Genomic DNA, 17,729 nt, shown 5'->3' on the forward strand with positions numbered 1-17,729 from the left:
CGTCGTTTTTAGACGCCTTGCTGATTCTTCGCTTCTGGAGCGTACATTTGACCTCGATTCCGAACCACAGGGCTCTTGGTAAATAATTGTTTGCGATAAACAACGAATTATCCGGATACTCCCGATGGCAGCATTATTCTCGTGGAAACACTTCGGGAAAGAAGTTTGCTACAGTGAAATGGCCTTGCCGTTGCGTATATGCTTCACTATCATTTTAACTCTAGCTGAGATTCCTTTCACTGCACATTCGACACGTTTGCGCCCCTCGAAGTCGCGCACGACTTCGTGTTAAAAGCTGCACGCGCTGTTTTCCGGTAAGCCGCGCAAGCAGCCGGAGAGGAGAGACAGGCGTAGAGACAGCACGGAAGGAAAAAAACGAAACCGAAGGAGAAGCGTACACCGAGACCGCAATACGGTCTGCGTCTCAGTTGCAGGAAGGCGTAATAGGCCAGATACTTCGGCACAATATCCTGTCACAGTAAACAAGCGCCCCTTCTCTTCCAAACGAAAAGATCGTTGCCAGTACTCCTGCCACAGTCAACTGCTTAGCAGGTACCACTTCCTCTTCATTCAACGGGTGAAACCCGACTGTGAATCCCTCGCGCACCGAAACGTCGCTTGTTTCCAAATCCATCTTCTCCTCCGGTCACCCACTCTTCATCCTAAACATCTCTACCTGTTAGCTCCCTTTTTTTTCAGCTCCGGCGTTTCCTGGCTGCTTCGTTTTCTGTGGCCTTCCATTGTATCTCTCATTGCCTCTCGCGTGACTCTTTGTTCACTTTCGTCGTCCCTCGTTTTCCCCTGAAGAGTCATGTATTTTTTTTCACGGGGCCTCTTCTTCGCCCTGCACTGGAGGAGCCGCGACCTTAGCCTGCATGTCGTATTGCACAATTCGGTGCAGATCCGTCTCCAGCTGTCTGAAGAGCGAGGCCAAGGAAAGAGAACACAAAACGCAAAGCTCAAAGACCCTCTCCACAATATACCGATATGTAGCACGAATGCGCTTCAGAGCCACAGAAGAAAAACAAAAGACTCAACCGGGGTGTTATCAAACCTGCCTTGACCCACCTGTCCGTCGACTGTTCAGTGTGTTCCACTAACAGAGCCCAAAGTGGAGTTTCTACACAAGGGTATCTGCACTCGTAGATTAAACTAAAACTTTGCGCCAACGGAGACTTCAGATGTGCGTCGTTCCACCTCGACGGCTGTAGCTCCACTGTTCTCCCCAAATCACCACGATGCCACCTCCACGCTTCTGTCTTGATTCCCTCGAAAACACGTTCACAAGTAAACTCATCAAATGTCCTGCCTCCCGCTGTCTCCAGTCACCGCCGCAATCATGCGTCACGGGAGGGAGCAAGACCGAACCTGCGATAGATCAAGATATCTTCGATGACTGCATGTGAGCGACGCAATGCCAGGCAAACAATTTTCGCTCTCCTGGTCTGTAGTAAGTAGCATGAACACGCATGCAGTGAAACAGTCTGCTCCAACGCTAGTCTAGAACTCGGACATACCTTTTCCCTTGGACTGGACGGAAACAAATGCCCAGTCGGTCTACCGTTTGAACAGTCTCTAAGATCCTTCTTGGCACAGAGTTGCGTAGTTCGATGTTGCGTACCTTCCTTGACATCTGGATTACTCGATTATGACTACATAGTGGCACGAGACGAGCGCCTGTTGCACTTCAACAGTAGACACCTTTGATACCACGTTCAAACTGTTTGCCTTTTCTCTTACTCGACAACAGCCTCGCAGAAGGCCCGAGCCGTTGACAGACGTCTCCCAGGTTCTCCATCCTCTCTGTCTTTCTGTGGAGGAGCTGCGACGGTCGTCTCTCCTGTTAGCAGGCGCCGCCTGGAGAGGAAGGCGCTGACAAGAACGGCGAGCTTCGGAAAGAGGTAGTACAGCGGAAAGACGATCGGAATCGCCTGCCCAACCAACTCGCAAAGATCTTCAGAGGCTGAGGAGACGAGCAAAAGCAACGGAGGAAAGCGACGGGAATCGAGCAGAGAAAAGAGTGACGAGTGCCGCGTTGGAAAGAACCGGCAACCAAATGAGTTGGTCGGAAGCTGGAAAACCACGAAGAAGAAATGCATGTTCAGGCAAACGTGATCAATCGATGTTTTAAGAAACAACTTCTAAAAACAGGGGGGCGAACGCACGCGGCTTTCTGCAGGGACACAGGTTTCCCATCGAAATGGGAAGAGAGAAGGAAGTGAAACTGGAAGGTAGAATCAACACTCCAGCTTCTCAAACCTGCCTTCGCTTCTCCGCACAACGAGTTCTTCTGTCTTTGTTTCGAGAGCACTTTCCTTCAGTTCTTCGAAAAACGACTTCTGAACCCGCAGGAGAGAGTCGGACAAAGATGTTGGCACATCCTCTGTTCAAATCACTGCTCGCTGTCTTAAGCAGTCCAGTGGAGTGCACAGCAATCATAAAGAACTCGGGTGTCTGGTCGACGCAGCGCCGCTCAGTGGAAAGAAACAAAGACTGACATCCTCAGCTTGTCCATTTCTCTCCCGGCCCCTGTTCTCGTAAGGCATGCACTCAAGTGTGCGTCTCCCGCAGAAACGTCGACGAAGCAACACTATAAACACGCAAATCTACCGACATACGCTTCGCCCGGCAGGGTGACCAGGGATCCGCGAGTGCGACTTGCCAACCATGTTTTGAAGAAAAGAACTTACCTTGATCGTCAATACGTTTGACGCTTTCGAGTAGAACAGCGTTGGCACTTTCGGCGGCGAATGCAGGGTTCGTTTCTGGAACCTCTCGCTTCAAGGCTTCGTTGTCTCTCAAGTCGCAAGCGACGCAGGTGATGCATTTGAAGTAGAAGAGACACCGATCTACGACCGTTAGGGGCGCCAGCGCCGGGTGGACAGACAGAGAGGAGGGTTTCGCGGGCAAGCGCACGAAGCGCTCGTAGCTGAACAGAAGAAACACCTGGCAAAAGCCTTTGTTTCACAGTCTCGCAGAAGTGACTTCGACTGATTTGGACGCCCGGGCGTCCCCTGTTTCGCGAAACCGAGAAGCCAAGAACACACGTCGCAAACGCTTGACAGGAAAAACGGAATTTCAGATCGGCGATACGCCGATCTGAAATTCCGATTACTGAAGGCCGGCGCGCACCTTTCTCGGATCCAGCCACTTTCTGGAAAATGCCTCGCGCGTGGGGACAAATTTCTGGAATCAGCCGGAAAGAAAGTTCCTTACCCTCCACGGATCCACCGCCGAACCAGTGAGTGAGTGTTTGCTCAGAAGCTGTGCCTCAGTCCCGTTTCCTTGTTCTACGGAGCAAAAGGGCCGAACACTCGGCTTAAGACGCATGATGCGCTGTCTGCTGATCCATATTGCTGATTGAGAACTCCCTTCTGGGGAAACACACCCGAAGGCCTCTCCCTCGCTCTTACCTCGCGACCATGTTTGATCCCTCAGGGTCCTGCTTCGGCGCTTCACAGGAGGCTTCAGACGCCCGCCAGATCACGGCGACTGCCTCCTTGAGTGCAGCCACACAAAGAGGCAGAATAAGCTGAGACTGTTGGAGAAAGCGACAGACGGGATTCACGGAGTCGAGGGGAAATCCCTCGGAGAACAACAGCTGCAGCGCCTGCGGTCGCCGAGTCAGTTGACGATCGAAGATTCCACAGAGAAGCTCCCAAACGCCCCAGTTGCGACCTTCTATCTCTCGGGCTTCCTGCACTCGAGCCTGGAGAAGAGTCTCGCTGACACGCTTCTCCTTTCCTGCTTTGGCTGGCCTTTCGCATGCACCGGAAGCGGCCGCGTCGTGCCGCGAAGAACAAACCGAAGCAGAAGGCAACGCCAGGCGACACACTTCCAGCAGAACCTGAAAGACCGCAGCTTCCTGAAAGAGAGAGAGACAGAAAAAGAGTAGACGACTGGATAGACAGTGAAGAAGACCGGTGTGAGATTCCGAGTTCGCGTGAGAAGGCAAACACGAAGCACAAGAACACGGTTGAGACATAAGCGACGACAAATGGAAGTGTCCAAGCTCGCGTTCGACTGTCAAAGGTTTCTCCCGAAATCGCCTTCTTCAACGCGCGTTTGCTTGCGATACCGCGTCTCCTTCTTCTTTTGCTATCTCGAAAAAGCTGGAGACAAGTACATTTCTATTGCACTTAACACGACGGCCACAAACGCCATGCGAGAACTCGATCCAGTAGACAGAGACCTTCCAGGATCCAAAGCAGCAGTCCGTTCTTGTGGTATCTACTCTCCAGAAGGAACGCGCGCTTTATATTCTTTTGACGACAAAGGCGCTCCTCTCTTCGTTCGCTTCTCTGCAGTTTATGGTTTAGAGTTTTCTCCGTCTCGGCCTAATTTCTATACTGGCTGCTGGACATACCTGAGAGGCGAGAATTTCTTCGGGATCAAAGAAAGCCTGGGGGAAGCCAGGGAGAACAGGGGCGCCCATGAAGACGTAGCTCTCCATTTTCAGGAGGAAGAAGTAGATCGTGTCCGGGAGAACATTGAAAGCGAGCAGGCGAAAGAGGACAGCGGCCGGGACGCGCAGAAGAAGATTCAAGAAATTCTGGCAAACGTTGAAGTACTGAGGAGCAACCACGGAAAACGGAAGTCCTCGACCTTCCGGCCTCGCTGTGCGCTCACTGCCATTCACCCTTCCCAGCTTCTCGTCGCTCTTCTCTTCACTGGATGCATGAAGGAAGAGGTTCCCTAATGACGAAGAGGAAGAAGGTGAGGAGGAAGGAGAAGAAGAAAACGAAAATGACGATGACGAAGTCGAGGAAGACGACGAGGGCAGGAAGGAAACAATCAGTTCGGTGGCGAGAGCGAGGCAAGCTACACTGGGCTCCAGAGAAGAGTAGAGTCGCCACGTCTCCAAGAGGAGACAAAGTTCTTCTTCTGTCGGGGACCCGAGTGCAGACGTGCAAGGATCCGCCGCCGGGTCGAGGTCGATCCAGAGTCTGGCGGCAGACGAGAACAAGCACAAGTCAGAGGACTGTGAGGAACCGCGTTTATTTCAGTGTGCACCAGCAAGACCGCCGGCATACGCGTCTGTCTCTTTGATAGTATCGAGCAATCGAATACCAATCTGCTCAGAAAAGGACTCCATTCGCGTTCGATTGAGCGTTCTTCCGAGGGCGAACAGGGAGGGACAGCTGCGAAAACGCTAGTTTTTTGCTACACACACCAAGGCCAAAGCTCAGGAAGGAAACGTGAGTGGAGAGAAGTTTCGCGACAACTCATCGAGTCTCTCCTGGTCCACTGTGGCGCAAAATTCCCCGAGTCTGAGAAGAGCACAATTCAACCAAGTCGCTCGAGACCCACTCACTTGCGCAGATGCATTCGTGCAAACGCAAAGATCTCCAGCGCCGACGGTGGGGACGCCGGCGAGAACGCGAGCGTCCCTTCGCCGCTAGGAGAACAAGAAGAACAACTGGAAAAAGAAGAAGAGATGGAAGAAGAAGACCAGGTGGCGAGCCGGCTGCGTGTTCGCAGAGCTGTCCAGGTGTTTGCTGTAAAGGGTGTGATGGCGACTTCAGCGAAGAGTCTGAGAAATTGCACGGAGAAAAGCAGACAACGTTTTCGTAAGCGAAGATCACCATGTTTGCCCAGACGCACAGGGGCAGATTTGTCGACAAATTCTCTCGACGGAAAAAGAGAACTGAAAAGGACGGAAAGATGCAAAGTCCACGACACATCCTCGCACGCAGAGATCTGAAGACGTAGCGACAGCTACCCTACAGAAAGCACTTTACTTCGTCTTGTTGCGTCTCTGCGTCTTAACGGCGCCAGTGACACTCGAGTCAACAGATGACTTTTGGCAACACACAGACGTCTGCGCGTCCACGTGAGGGGAGAGAAAGTCTCTCGGCGGACCTCGCGTCCTCCTCCTGGACGAAACAGCCTCGAAGCAGACCAGCGCGTTTCATCAGCCGGCGCGCCGACGCGCCTGCTCCACTTCCTGCTGTTTATGGCAGTCTCTGCTCTTCTGAGTTTTTGAACGCGAAAGGCGAAGCTGCTTTGCTAGCTGGCCCTATATACGGCGAAATGTTAACCAGAGGCAATATCTCCGTTTCGTGATCCACGGAGTCTACACACTCTACGAAGAGGTCCCGCGGCCCTCAAGGTTGCGAGCCTCGAGCCCAGTTGACAAGCGACCCAACTCACGTAGACCCTGCAAGTGTGCACCTGCACAGTGTGTTGCACAAGTGGTGAAAGAACTTTTGTCATGTCGAGCTGCCCGCTGAAACCGCGCCTGCAACATCTCAAGAAGTTCGAAACGCGCTCACTGCTTCAGTCGCAGGTCGTCGCCGGCGCAGACTCGAGATAGGGTAACGGGCGAGAGGAACGCAGGATCCAGAGCTTCTCGCCATGCTGAGGGCCGAGGCTGGAGAAGAGCGAAGACCTCTGGCAGCGCAGACGCAACGGCATCTTGCACAAAGCGAAGCGCCCAGTGGCCAAAGAGCGGCCTGAAAAGAAAGTCGAGGATTGGAGGAAACGCAAGTGGGGAGGAAAGAAAACGCGAATCACGGAAAGCAGTGAAACGAGAAAAAGACGGAGAAAACAGATGCTAGAAGAGGAGAAGAAGAAGGACACCTCGAGGGGGAACAGAAGGAAGAGAAGTCGAGCTGACCGGCAGCACAGGGTGGCGCAACACAGGACAACATGTTGGGGGCCAACGGAGAAGCAGGTCGAAAAAGGAACAAGAAAAGCATTTGAAGGAGAAGAGAACACAGTGTGAAAACCGAAGAAGGAAACGATGAAAGCGGAGCTTACATAAACCAGTGGAACGTAGAGAAAAGAAAGAAACCGAGAAGAAAAGTGCTCTAATAACGAGACAAAGGAAACAAAGTGTCCACCTCAATACAGTATACATATTACGAAGACAGAAGAGCTCTGTGTCTCTCTCTACTTTTAGATTCCTCCGTTATGAATGTCGCCTGTCTCAGTCTCTCTCCGTACTGCAGCCGTATTCAGTTTCCTTCTTTCTTCTGCGCGGCATGCGAGTTTTGTCTGTGTGGCGTTTCGCCTGGCCTCGCGTTCCTTTCTCCTCTCTGTTCAGCTACCGTCTCCTTACTCTTTCTTTTTCTTTCTCCCCTCCTCCCTGTCCGTTTCTCCCTTGTCAAATCACACTTCTTACTCGGAGGCGCAGAACTCGAGCAGGCCCCGCCACGGCAAGCTGTGAAGCTTCGCCAAGTACATCGCGTCTCGCGCTGCAGAAAAAACCAGTTAAAGCATCTCCAGAAGTTCTACACTTCTCTCAGTCGGTTTGTCAGTTTGCATCAAGAACGACCGAGACCCGCTCGCTACATACATCTACACATATATCCGCATTCACACTTCGCTTCGTCTCCTTTTTCTCGTCCTTCAGATAAAAGGGCACATGAAACTACCTTGACAGGACCATCCTACAAACCCGTACATATGCATATACCGCAAACATACATCTAAATATATATACATATATATATATATATGTGTGAGTGATTGGCTATATCGTTTCCCTCTTACCTTTGAAGTAAGGCAGCACGTGAAGCCTTGCGACCATGTAGAGAATCAGCGCGACGCCGGCGCCGCGGCGTCTCTGCTCTGAGGCGGCTTCAACTAGGTGCTGGCCTCGCCCAAAGTACTGTCCCCTTTTTCCGACCGCGCCCGAAAAGAAAAGGAGACCCTTCTGGGCTCCACCGATCCCGAGGCCCGTTCCGGCACTCGCCCCGCCATCCAGAAACTCAGAGGCAGAGGGGAAGGTATGTGCGCGGAGGCAACGAAAGAGGACAGGCAGGTCCTAGTAAAAAAACGAACCAAGAGGAATAAGATAAACAATGCACGGCAAAAAAAGCGGCATGACCTTTGTAGTGACACACATATATACATATATACCTATATATAGGTGCATACGTTTGTCTACGCATTCAGACAAAAATAAGAGGACGATCCTGGATGAGTACAACATAAAATGACACAAGCGAGATACCGAGAATAGGAAAGCAGCAACGGATCATGCATACCCACCTGTCAGCCTAAATATATATATATATATATATATTTATATTTGTAGATGTAAATGGCTATAAGAACCATCCTTACTGAAAGTTATTTCACACCAGGGCCCGTGCGTCTCGGAGGCCGTGAGTCAAAGAAATCGACGAAGTGGAGACAGACAGACCCCACAACAGAGGAAGCGCTTACAAGAGGGGAAGCGAGGAAGAAGGCGTCCTGGTCGTCTGTCCCCGAAAAGAAGTGGTGGAGTGGATCCGGAGGAGGAACTGTCGACATGATTTGCGACAAAGACTCGATGCACTGCATCCACCGCTGGAGAGAAGAGAACGGAAGAAGGTGTGAGTCTCCGCCCTCGAGTTTTCCGTGGCAGTGAAGAGTTGCGGCAGGCAAGTGACAGAGAGAGGCGTCCACAGCATTTCTCGCGAAGGCGAGAAGAAAGCGGTAGAGGCGGAAAGAGAGCGTGAGGCAGAGAGAGGAGGAAGTAGGTTCCCAGAAGAGGTCGCGTCCAAGTTCTCGGTCCCTCTCTTCTGTTGTCGGTGCTTCGAATCTCTTCCTCGCGGCTCCTTCAGCAAGATTTCCCCTCTGTTGACTCTGTGTCTCTTCGGTTCCAGCTGTGTCCGCGTCTATTGTCTCACTCTCTTCCTGTGTGCTCCCTGCCTGTTTCTCATCGCCTACGGTCCTCAGTCCTCCCTCTTTGCTCCCTCCGCCTCTCTCTCTGTCTCCCTCGCATTGCTGTCCTCCGCCTCCAACAACCCGATGCAGCTCTCTGTAGAATGAGTTCCTCGCGCGCGTCCACCTGCTCCTCCTCACACTCTCCTCGGTTTCTCCGCCCAGGAGGGTACCTTCCTGGGTCCAATTTTCCGCCGCATACTCCCTGTCTTCTTCTCCTTCTTCTTCTCCTTCTTCTCCTTCTTCTTCGTCGCCTCGCTGCTCCAGGAGGGCGCCGAGAACAAAGTCAAAGAGGACGGGGCTGGCGGCTCTCGAGGCGATCCACGGCGTTTGAGAGATCGCCGAAGGGAGGAGAAGCATCAAAGAGCGCTTGACAAGGAGGGGATCCGCTGGTCGCAGTTTCTCCTGCGTCAGCGGACTGAAGAGAAGAAGTGCCAGTTGTCTCCGCAGATCCACCGCCACTTCGGGAGGCAAGAACGGAGCTCCAGGGACAGCCGAGGAGGCGCGTGTGCTCAGCAAAATGCACTCGCAGGCAGAGAGCAGCGCCGCGATCTCAGGAGACGGCGCAGGCCCCGAAGGAGACAAAGGGTGGATCGATAGATCCGTCGACAGAGCAGAAGAAGAGAGACTCGCGAGTTTCAGAGCCCAGAGAACTGCGTACGGCAGGCTCGCGCGGTAGGCGCGACGAACGGGGAGAAGCAGCGCGTCCACGGGGAGGAGGCCGATCATCTCCGCCACCGCGACGAGGCACCACAAACGGCCGCACCGCTGGTTAGCTTCGAGCGGCAAGTGAGTCGGAACAGCAGAGACACCCGCGGGAGACAAAGCCTCCAGAAAAAACTGGTGAAGTGTAGACGCCACATCCTCCCTCTCCGATGACAGGTCGAACTGTCCAGTCCCGAGAAAAGTCGAAAAAGCAGAACCGGCGGCAGATGAGCCAGAAGAAGAAGAAGAGACGAGAGATGACGAAGAAGACGAAGAAGACGAAGAGGAACAGCAAGAAGAGGAACAAGAAGAGGAAGAAGAGGAAGTAGACGAGGAGGAAGAAGACGAGGAAGAGGAAGAGGAAGAAGACGAGGAGGAAGAGGAAGAAGACGAGGAAGAGGAAGAGGAAGAGGAAGAAGACGAGGAAGAAGGGAGACTGAGAGATCCCCTTCTGCTCTGCGTTGGAGAAGGGGATCGACTGGCAGCGGACGGCGGCGGAGAAGACTTCGTCGACGGTTTTCCTCTGGATTTCAGGAACTTTGCTGGTTCCTCCGTTTTCTTCTTGTCGTCGTCTGTGAGCGCTCCGGCAGCCGCGACGAGGACGGCTCCGGTCGCGCGTCTCCGCTCTTCGTGTCTCCGCTTTTCTGTCTCGGCGCGAGCGCGCGAGTCCTGCAGAAAACGCTGGTGCTGTTCCTCTTCGTGGTTGTACATGAGGACGAAGAAGAGAAGCAGCAGCTCGGCCTTCACGAGCCCAGAACCGGGCAAGCGGCCCAGGACGCGCCCAAACGCGGAGACAGGGAAGAGCGAGGAGCCTGCTCGCAAAGACTGCAGCGGAAAGGCTTGCGTGTGCACAGCCTCCAGAAGTTTCTCAGCAGAAGGAAACGCGAGGAGACGCAGAACCGCCAGTGGGAGAACAGGCCGCGGCAGCGGCAACGACGCGTCGAAGAGCTTCAGAAAAAGCAGTTGCCCGTACGCAGGACCTGCTTGGCGGACGGCAGACAAGACTTTCTGGGTGAAGGAGAAGACAAACGGTGGAGCATACGTCGACGAGGAAGCACAGGCGAAGGGAGTCGAACTGAAGACCGTCAACAGAGCGTCGATCAGCGTTTCTGCAACCTGCGCCAAGCCGAGGAAAGAGACGAATGACGCAGAGTCAGGTGTGAGTCACGGACGAGAGGCAAAGCGAAGCGAGAGCCCAGGGAAGGTGGGGAAGAAACGAAGGGAAATGAAAACCAGAGGACGCCCACCGCAGCGCAGAAAAGGAAGCGTTGAAGAGGAAGCTGAAGACGGGACTTGTCTACAGAAGCAACAGGGCGACATAAAGCGATCCTCCGCGCTTCCTCGAAAACCGAGAAAAGTCAGGAATCCCAAAAAACCACAGTGCTCGCAATTTCTCTTCCCTCGCTGTGGCTATTCGCCGCCAGAAGAAAGGTGCAAGCATTGCCTCGCATACACAATAGAACTGTGTACATCTAATACGTATCTATCGACTCAAACTCGCAATGAAACACTGGTCGAAACATGGAGACAGAGACATCGAGAGATACTTTGTCACGACTGCACAGTCGTGCTCCTCGAGAGAAAACTTCGCAGGGTGTAGGAGGGGAACGAAGAGTCGGAGGCCTCGACCCCCCTTTCTCTGGACCTTTCATAGCCACACAACGTAGTGCCTATCAACATTCACCAATTCGCTTCCTCTTTCTGAACCCACATCAGGATCCGCAAGCGTTTGAGCCTCTCTTTATCCGAGTTCGGTTCTGCATTTTTCTCCCGCACATTATTTGAACAGAGACAATGTCGACTTTGATGAGTTCATAGCAGTACATGGTCGACCTTAACGCTTTGGCTTCTCGGTGCCGGATCCCTCTTCCATTCGCTCATCGGCCCGACAACCATCACCACGACCACAGACAGAACCTCCACAGCGAGTACATGCATAGATTCGTCTTGAAACGTATATGCACAAAGATGAACACAGATGTCAGCTTTCATGTTTCTCTCGATCTATGCATCATTATACATATATATATATATATATATATATATGAATATCGATGTTTATTTTCATGTGTCTTTCGGTATAAGCATATATTCGCACGTATATATATATATATATGAATATGCATATACAAGCGTGTTTCTGCGGGTATGTTTTTCATGCGCGACTTGTGTTTTTGAGATGTTGATTCTGAAGCTGAGAGATGCAGAAGCGCGTTGTTCGTATGTTTCTTACGTGCAGTCCACGTTCCAGCTGTCCTGGGTGGAGGAGCGCCGCGAGGATGGTGTCTCTGACAGTGTCTCCTTCTCCTTCGTCGCATTGCTTTGGAGTCTGTGCAGAGGCCTCTTTGTCTCCTCGATCTTGCTCCCCTGTGGGCAAAGCGAGAAGGATGTCTCCTGGCCGGAGGCCGAGTTGCTGAATCGCAAAGAAGTTCGTCGCGTTTTTCCACGCGTTCAGCGCTTTCTCTGGATCCGCGTCTTGGTCTCTCTCGGCTGTGCTCCGCTTCTCCGCGAGTCTCTCGCTTGCATGCGCTTCCAACATGGAGAGACTTCGGGCATGGCCCTCGAGCCAGTCTGCGGCGAGAGCTTCGAGGGCAAAGGCAAGGAGGGGCATCCGCGAAGCACAGGACGAGTCCGCGGCGAAGAGGAAGGTCGAACGCGATGGGGGACGAGGCGTTGAAGCCGCGACAGATGATGCCGAAGAGACTCGCTGCGCGCGCGAGCGTTTCTGCACTCGCTTCGCAATCGACACACCCTCAAGCAGCGCCTCACGCGACTTCAGCTGCGAAGTCGGATTCCGCCTCTCTGTCTCCTCTTCGCCGCAAGCAGGCTCTTCGCTCTTCTTCATGTCCTGCTCTCCGACAAACTCGCCACTCTCCGCCTTCTCTCGCATTCGCTTCCTCCCTTCCACGCTCGACGCAGCCGCAGCAGCGACAGAAGAAGAGGACGAGGAAAGAGAAGAAGGGAGATGAGAAGAAGAAGAAGAAAGCGCGGAAGAAGCAGAAGAGGAAACCGGCGACGCCTGGGCTGTCTCTGGGAGCGTTCCACAGGCGATGTCTCTGTGTTGGTGCCCATATGTTTTCGTTGCCTGTCGAGACAGCAACTGGAGTTTGCGGGGAGAGAGTTGAAGAAGAAAAATGGGAAGCAAAAGCGGAAGAAATGGCAGCCATGACCGCGACAGAGAGGTCGGACGTTGCCTGTGGCAAAGCACGGCGCAAACATCTTCACAGAAGAGCGCAAGGACATTTCTCGCGTGCAGTATCGTCAACGACGAACTACAGGAGAACGAAGAAGAGGACGCAGAAGTCGAGAAGAGAGAAACGAGCCATGCATAACTTCTCTGTCGATCTGGCGTCGTGCATTCTCGCGACGAAGAAGCAGCAAGCGATGGTTCGGATGCTGCGGAGCCTCTGGCGACTCCCTCTGGTCGGTGAGAAGCGAGAGAAGACGCTTCGTCTCCACCCTCTCTTGCGTCGTCGCTCTTTTCTCTTTTTGCCGCAGGCCTGCCCTTAGGATCCGCAGAAAAGACACCCGAACGAACAGCCGTCTCGCCTCCTTTCGCGCCAGCAGCCAGACTCTGAGCTCCCTGTTGCCTGCCTCCCGCCGAAAGAGACGACGCGACAGAAGAGGAACAAGACGACGAAGAGCAAGAGGAAGCAGAAGTAGCGCGAATGGAACAAGGCTGCGCAGATGCGAGAACGTCGTCGACCGAGAGCTGCGAAAGTGCCTCGACAAAAGTGATTTGTGCGGGAGTAGCGATTTTCTCTAAAAGAGCAGAGAGATGAGGAGGCGTCGTCGCATAGTGTGTCTTCAGCTCTAGCAGGAGAGGAAGCAGAGGAAGGAATCCGGGTCTCTCTCTCCAGTGGAAGCGAGAAAGAGAAGCAAAGTCGGAGAACTCGAGACAGCTCGCGATCTCCTCCATGGTGTGACGAAGATCAACACACGAGTCACGAACATGAAACGAGCAGAAGGCTCTCTACCTGAGTGTCCTTCAGAAATGCGAATTGGAGACTCGGTGGAAAGCGAGCCTCCTCCTTGTCAAACGCTGGGAATGAAAGAAAAGACGAGAGAAAAAGAGCTTCATCGGAAAAAAGGGAGGAAACGTAGAGGCCGAGGGCTCTGGATCTCAGCGCAGCTGCTCTTGTCTTCCTCGCGTCACACCTCTCTGTGTCCGGAAGCCGGAACTCTTCCGTCTCTCCTGTCCACCCCGGTTTTCCTCCAGTCCAGTAAAGATACAGGCATCTGTAAATCTATATAAATACGTGAATGTAAATATACGGAATCGTAGGGACTTTATGTGGCTGCGATCTTCGCTGCGTCGCCTGTGCCACGGAGACAGGATAACCAGATCTGTTGCCATGTCTGTGTGGCCGAACAACGAGAACCGTTGGAGTTCTCATTCAAACTTTCCCTCGGTTTCCGACTTTAGGAGAAGGAAGGAAACGTCGCCTCCAGCGTCTCCTCTGGATTTCTCCCGCTTTCTTTTCACCTGGGTGTTCCGAAGAAAAAAAGCCGCATGCACGGATCTGCCGCAGACCTCAAAAGAACCACACCGGAGGCGAGGAAACCGCAGTCCAGAGGAAGTAAATGTGATGGAAAGGAGTCTCTGGAGAGCCGATGAAAAAGGCAAAGCAGACGAAACGACGAGAGGAGAAAAACCCACGACTTGAAAAGTCCACGATGCATGCCGCTGCTTTTCCGTAGCATGCACGCTATGAAGACAACGCCGGTGTTGTGAGCAAACGTTCTACGAACGAAATGCGATAACTAACACAGCTTCGGCCTGCGCTCTTGTCTCAGTGCTCAAGGAAGAAGCACTGTAGCGGAATTCAAAGGAAGCAGTGCTCCCAGGAAAAGTTCCCGGATTCGGTTCGAAGCTCTGCATTGGACGAAAAGAATGTTCTTCTGTTTCCTTCTCTGTCGGGTGGTCGCCTCTTAATGGAAAGAGCAACACTATAATGAAACTGGGGACAGGGAAACAAGGACCTTCACGAACTAAAGGAGTGCTGTCTTGTTTGAAGTGTTCCCTCCGGTTTCGTGTTCAGTCAGCTGCACCACTCACTTGCTGTCGCTCGCTGTGCCTGCGCGAGTTTCTATGTAAAACTGGGAAGTCCGTTTTCTTTACTTTGTTCTTGTTCGTTCTTTGCCGTTCCTTTCTCACTTTGTACACCTCTGTCTCTTTTCTTATCGTTCTCGAGGGGCTCTTCAGCGTCCTTTTGCATCGGCGGGGTCACACGATTCATGTGCCTCGAGTCGCAGAAACGATGGAGAAAAGCAAATCGAAAGGAAGAGCTGCTTCCATGCAGTTCTTCGGCGTTCAGTTTTTAGAAATGCTGCACACGGAGAAGTATAAGTATATACACACATAGTCACCTTTGTATCTGTTTACAATGTATATATGAACATGTATATACTTGGAGAAAGAGAGTGGAACTGCGTCTGCTTCGGAAAATACGTTTCGGTGGGTTTGGGATTGGCGAATTGCTTCACAAATGTTTTCTCTGTGTCGACGCAGGTGTGGTAGTTTTCTTTGATGAACTCAACGACGGTACAGAAAAAAGAGTGAGCTTCTTCAGGCCGAGATCACAGGGAGGAATTTCAGCGGAAACTTGCTTTCTTAGGTACCTCTCTGTATGTGGGAAGTCTCTCTGGGTTTTCATGGTTCATTCTGCACCCCCGGCTTCTTGCCGCACGAAATCAGCCAACGTCAGATTTCTCCTCTTCTTCGAAAGAACTTTAACCATATGCTTCGCCGGTCGGTTTTGAACTGGACCGCCAAAGAAGCAGCCCTCTGTCATCTCGTGCCATTCTCCGAGATTGTCAGGCAGATATCAGGAGGCACTTTGTGAAGAGGCTCCTAGTTCGCTTTTCCGGTAGTAACCCAGTGCGTTCTTCGACGTCTCTCTGATTTAGGTGAAATGGTTGACGCATAATTCTCTCAACTTGTTGAGTTACCCATGACTTCAGATGTTTCTGTTATCTGACCGCCGTAGAGTCGTTCCAACTTTGGAGATAGGAAGAGTGATCTGTCGTGACGAAGTTTCAATGATGGAAAGTGGTGGGGTTTCTATCGAGTAGGCACAACTGGCGAGATTGTCCCACTTGCGTTCGTCTTTTGTCTCGATGACTCTGTGATTAATCACTCGTGGCAAGGGAGGAAAGAACCAGACACTACGCAGCTAGCCTGTACAGTGTCTGCGGTGGCCATCATGAAACGAAGGCAGTAAACATCGTTAAAAACCACAACTCTTTTTACTGTGGCTCCCTCGCATCGGCAGCTGAACACTGCTCTTGTAACAATACTACGAATCTTTTGTCGATCACGCAAGCGGATTTACGACTAAGCGGTGAGCGAGAAGCTTCGCTACCTCGGGGGAAACATGTGCTGCTCATACACTCCAGGATGGAAAATTGGAGAGAAACTGCAGCAAACGCGTCAGTGTAGAGCGCAGAAAGCTCTCTTAGCTCGAATGTGTGACGTCCTTATGACGAACCCCACGAGAAAACGCGAGCATGTTCTTGAGTGGAAATCGTGATATCCGTGAATGTGTGCCGACCTTGTTCGCCGCGAACCGCTTTGCACATCTGTTGGAAACTTCCGCGCGAACTGCTCCGGCAATGGCAGCACGAATTCGGTGCTTGGCAGCCTCACGTGTCACTCTCGTATGGCCAAGACGAAAGCGACAGAAAGCTTCCAAATTTCCCAGAGTGAAAACCCACCACGGTGTGTGGACTCGTATGCAGACAAGGACTGGACAATTGCGGTCTGTAGGCCGCACTACAAGGTGGGCGTTGCCATCCGACGTCTCGATTCACGTGATACGTTCGCAAAATCTTGATTGTATCAAGTGTGGAGCGCATCGGTGACTCTACAGAACGTAGTCCCTGCTGAGAATCTGGAGCAGCTCTTGCCCTGTTCGAGATCACTTGTGTCATGTGTATCCGTTTAGGTTTTCTGACCAGGTTCCGGTGTCCCGTTTCTTTCCTGAGTTTTCTTTTCACGTGAAGGCAACGGCAGCAACACGCAGATTCTCGAGGACTCGATCCATCACAGGGTGACTGTGGTAGTAGCAATTGATGCACTTGAGTTGTTCTGCTCTAGAGCAGTGGCGACTTTCGCTGCATTTTTAGCGTCTACGCACGGCCACAAAGTTCCCTGTTTAGGTGCTTGGATTCTGCTTCGTATCGCCGCAGTTTTCTGTAGAAAGTATCCATCCAGAGACTGAACGTCATAAATGGACCCGTGTTTTCCGTACAGACGAGCACAAGGAAGGCGACATAAACCAAAGTGAACATTTTGATGGTCATGCAGCTCGTGTACAACTGGTTTCTGCTCCGCGATACGTCACCACTGCATATATTTCCGTGTCGTCAGGGTCACCGCCTCGTGAAATGAACACTTTTTCGCGCGAAAGTTATACAACCAAGAAAGGCAGACGCGAAAACGGCGTTTGTTATTTGAAGCTTCGTTTAAATCCTCTTGTTTCACAGGAGATCACAACTGAAGGGAGAGAGGAAAACAGTAGCTGGCAGCTACGTCCCTTGATTTGGCAGCTGCGAACCCACCAAAACAGATGGTGACCCAGAGAGCATTTCCGATTGCAAATCCACGCCTTGTGTAGTTCAAAAATAATCTCTTACTAGCAAAATAATTCATCCAGCACAACGTACGCAAAGGGCTGTTCCGGGAATTGAACCCGGGACCTCTCGCACCCAAAGCGAGAATCATACCACTAGACTAAACAGCCTGGGAGTCACTCTCAGTCTCTTGACAGTGTCACTTCCCTAGGCGCCTGCTAAGAGAACTCAATATGCGTCAGGGAACGTTACTTTTCCAGTATTTCTACGTCCCTGTTTAACAGACTCCTTTCCTGCACCTCTGAAAACGAGACAGGCGCCTGAGTCTCCGTATTTTCGCCAGCAAACGCACCCTCTGTATCAATGGAGAGGGATTGCAGGTTTTTCGGCTGAAGCTCCATAGAACGCTGGGTTCCCCACCTCTAAAAAGCTACGGATTTTGATCTCAGCCGATTCGTGCGGCGTCAAAACTCTTTTCCTACCCGAGGATTCGCGGGCCAGTCGCTTGTTCCCACCTCTCGATCTGTGATTCCCGCGAGGTGTTTCCCTCCCTAAAGAGTTCCCTGTTGGCGCGAACCTAAGCCCTCGTGTGTGGTAACAGGAATTCATCCATTACGCCTGGGATATGCAACACCGCTCAGAAAACACCCAAAAAAGCTAGACTCTTCCTGTCGTACTTGAAACAGCGTACAAACACCCTGTGTACAGCAAATAAAGCATGCTGCGTGGGAGAGTTGCTGCACCCATCATAGCAGGACGCGAGTGAATCCTCAGAGGAACTCGCTGAGGCTTTT

At 52.2% G+C, this 17,729-nt stretch overlaps 1 protein-coding gene and 1 non-coding gene across 2 annotated transcripts; both read right to left on the reverse strand.

Annotated features, from left to right (window-relative positions):
• Positions 1 to 328: 328 nt before the first annotated feature.
• TGME49_224510 (hypothetical protein) lies at positions 329 to 13,836 on the reverse strand. Its single transcript, XM_018780049.1, has 11 exons — positions 11,594 to 13,836; positions 8,176 to 10,476; positions 7,498 to 7,771; positions 7,127 to 7,199; positions 6,276 to 6,455; positions 5,315 to 5,533; positions 4,367 to 4,946; positions 3,414 to 3,865; positions 2,691 to 2,929; positions 1,741 to 1,963; positions 329 to 917 (listed from the first exon to the last, which is right to left on the reverse strand). The coding sequence occupies exons 1-11, from the start codon at positions 13,277 to 13,279 to the stop codon at positions 824 to 826; spliced, it is 6,321 nt and encodes a 2,106-aa protein (XP_018635943.1). The 5' UTR covers positions 13,280 to 13,836; the 3' UTR covers positions 329 to 823.
• A 3,197-nt stretch (positions 13,837 to 17,033) lies between these two features.
• Positions 17,034 to 17,105, reverse strand: TGME49_224500. Its single transcript has one exon. It is a non-coding gene; the product is annotated as a tRNA-Pro (tRNA).
• Positions 17,106 to 17,729: the final 624 nt, after the last annotated feature.

This window comes from Toxoplasma gondii, chromosome X, assembly GCF_000006565.2.
Source record: "Toxoplasma gondii ME49 chromosome X, whole genome shotgun sequence".
Lineage (NCBI taxonomy): Eukaryota > Apicomplexa > Conoidasida > Eucoccidiorida > Sarcocystidae > Toxoplasma > Toxoplasma gondii.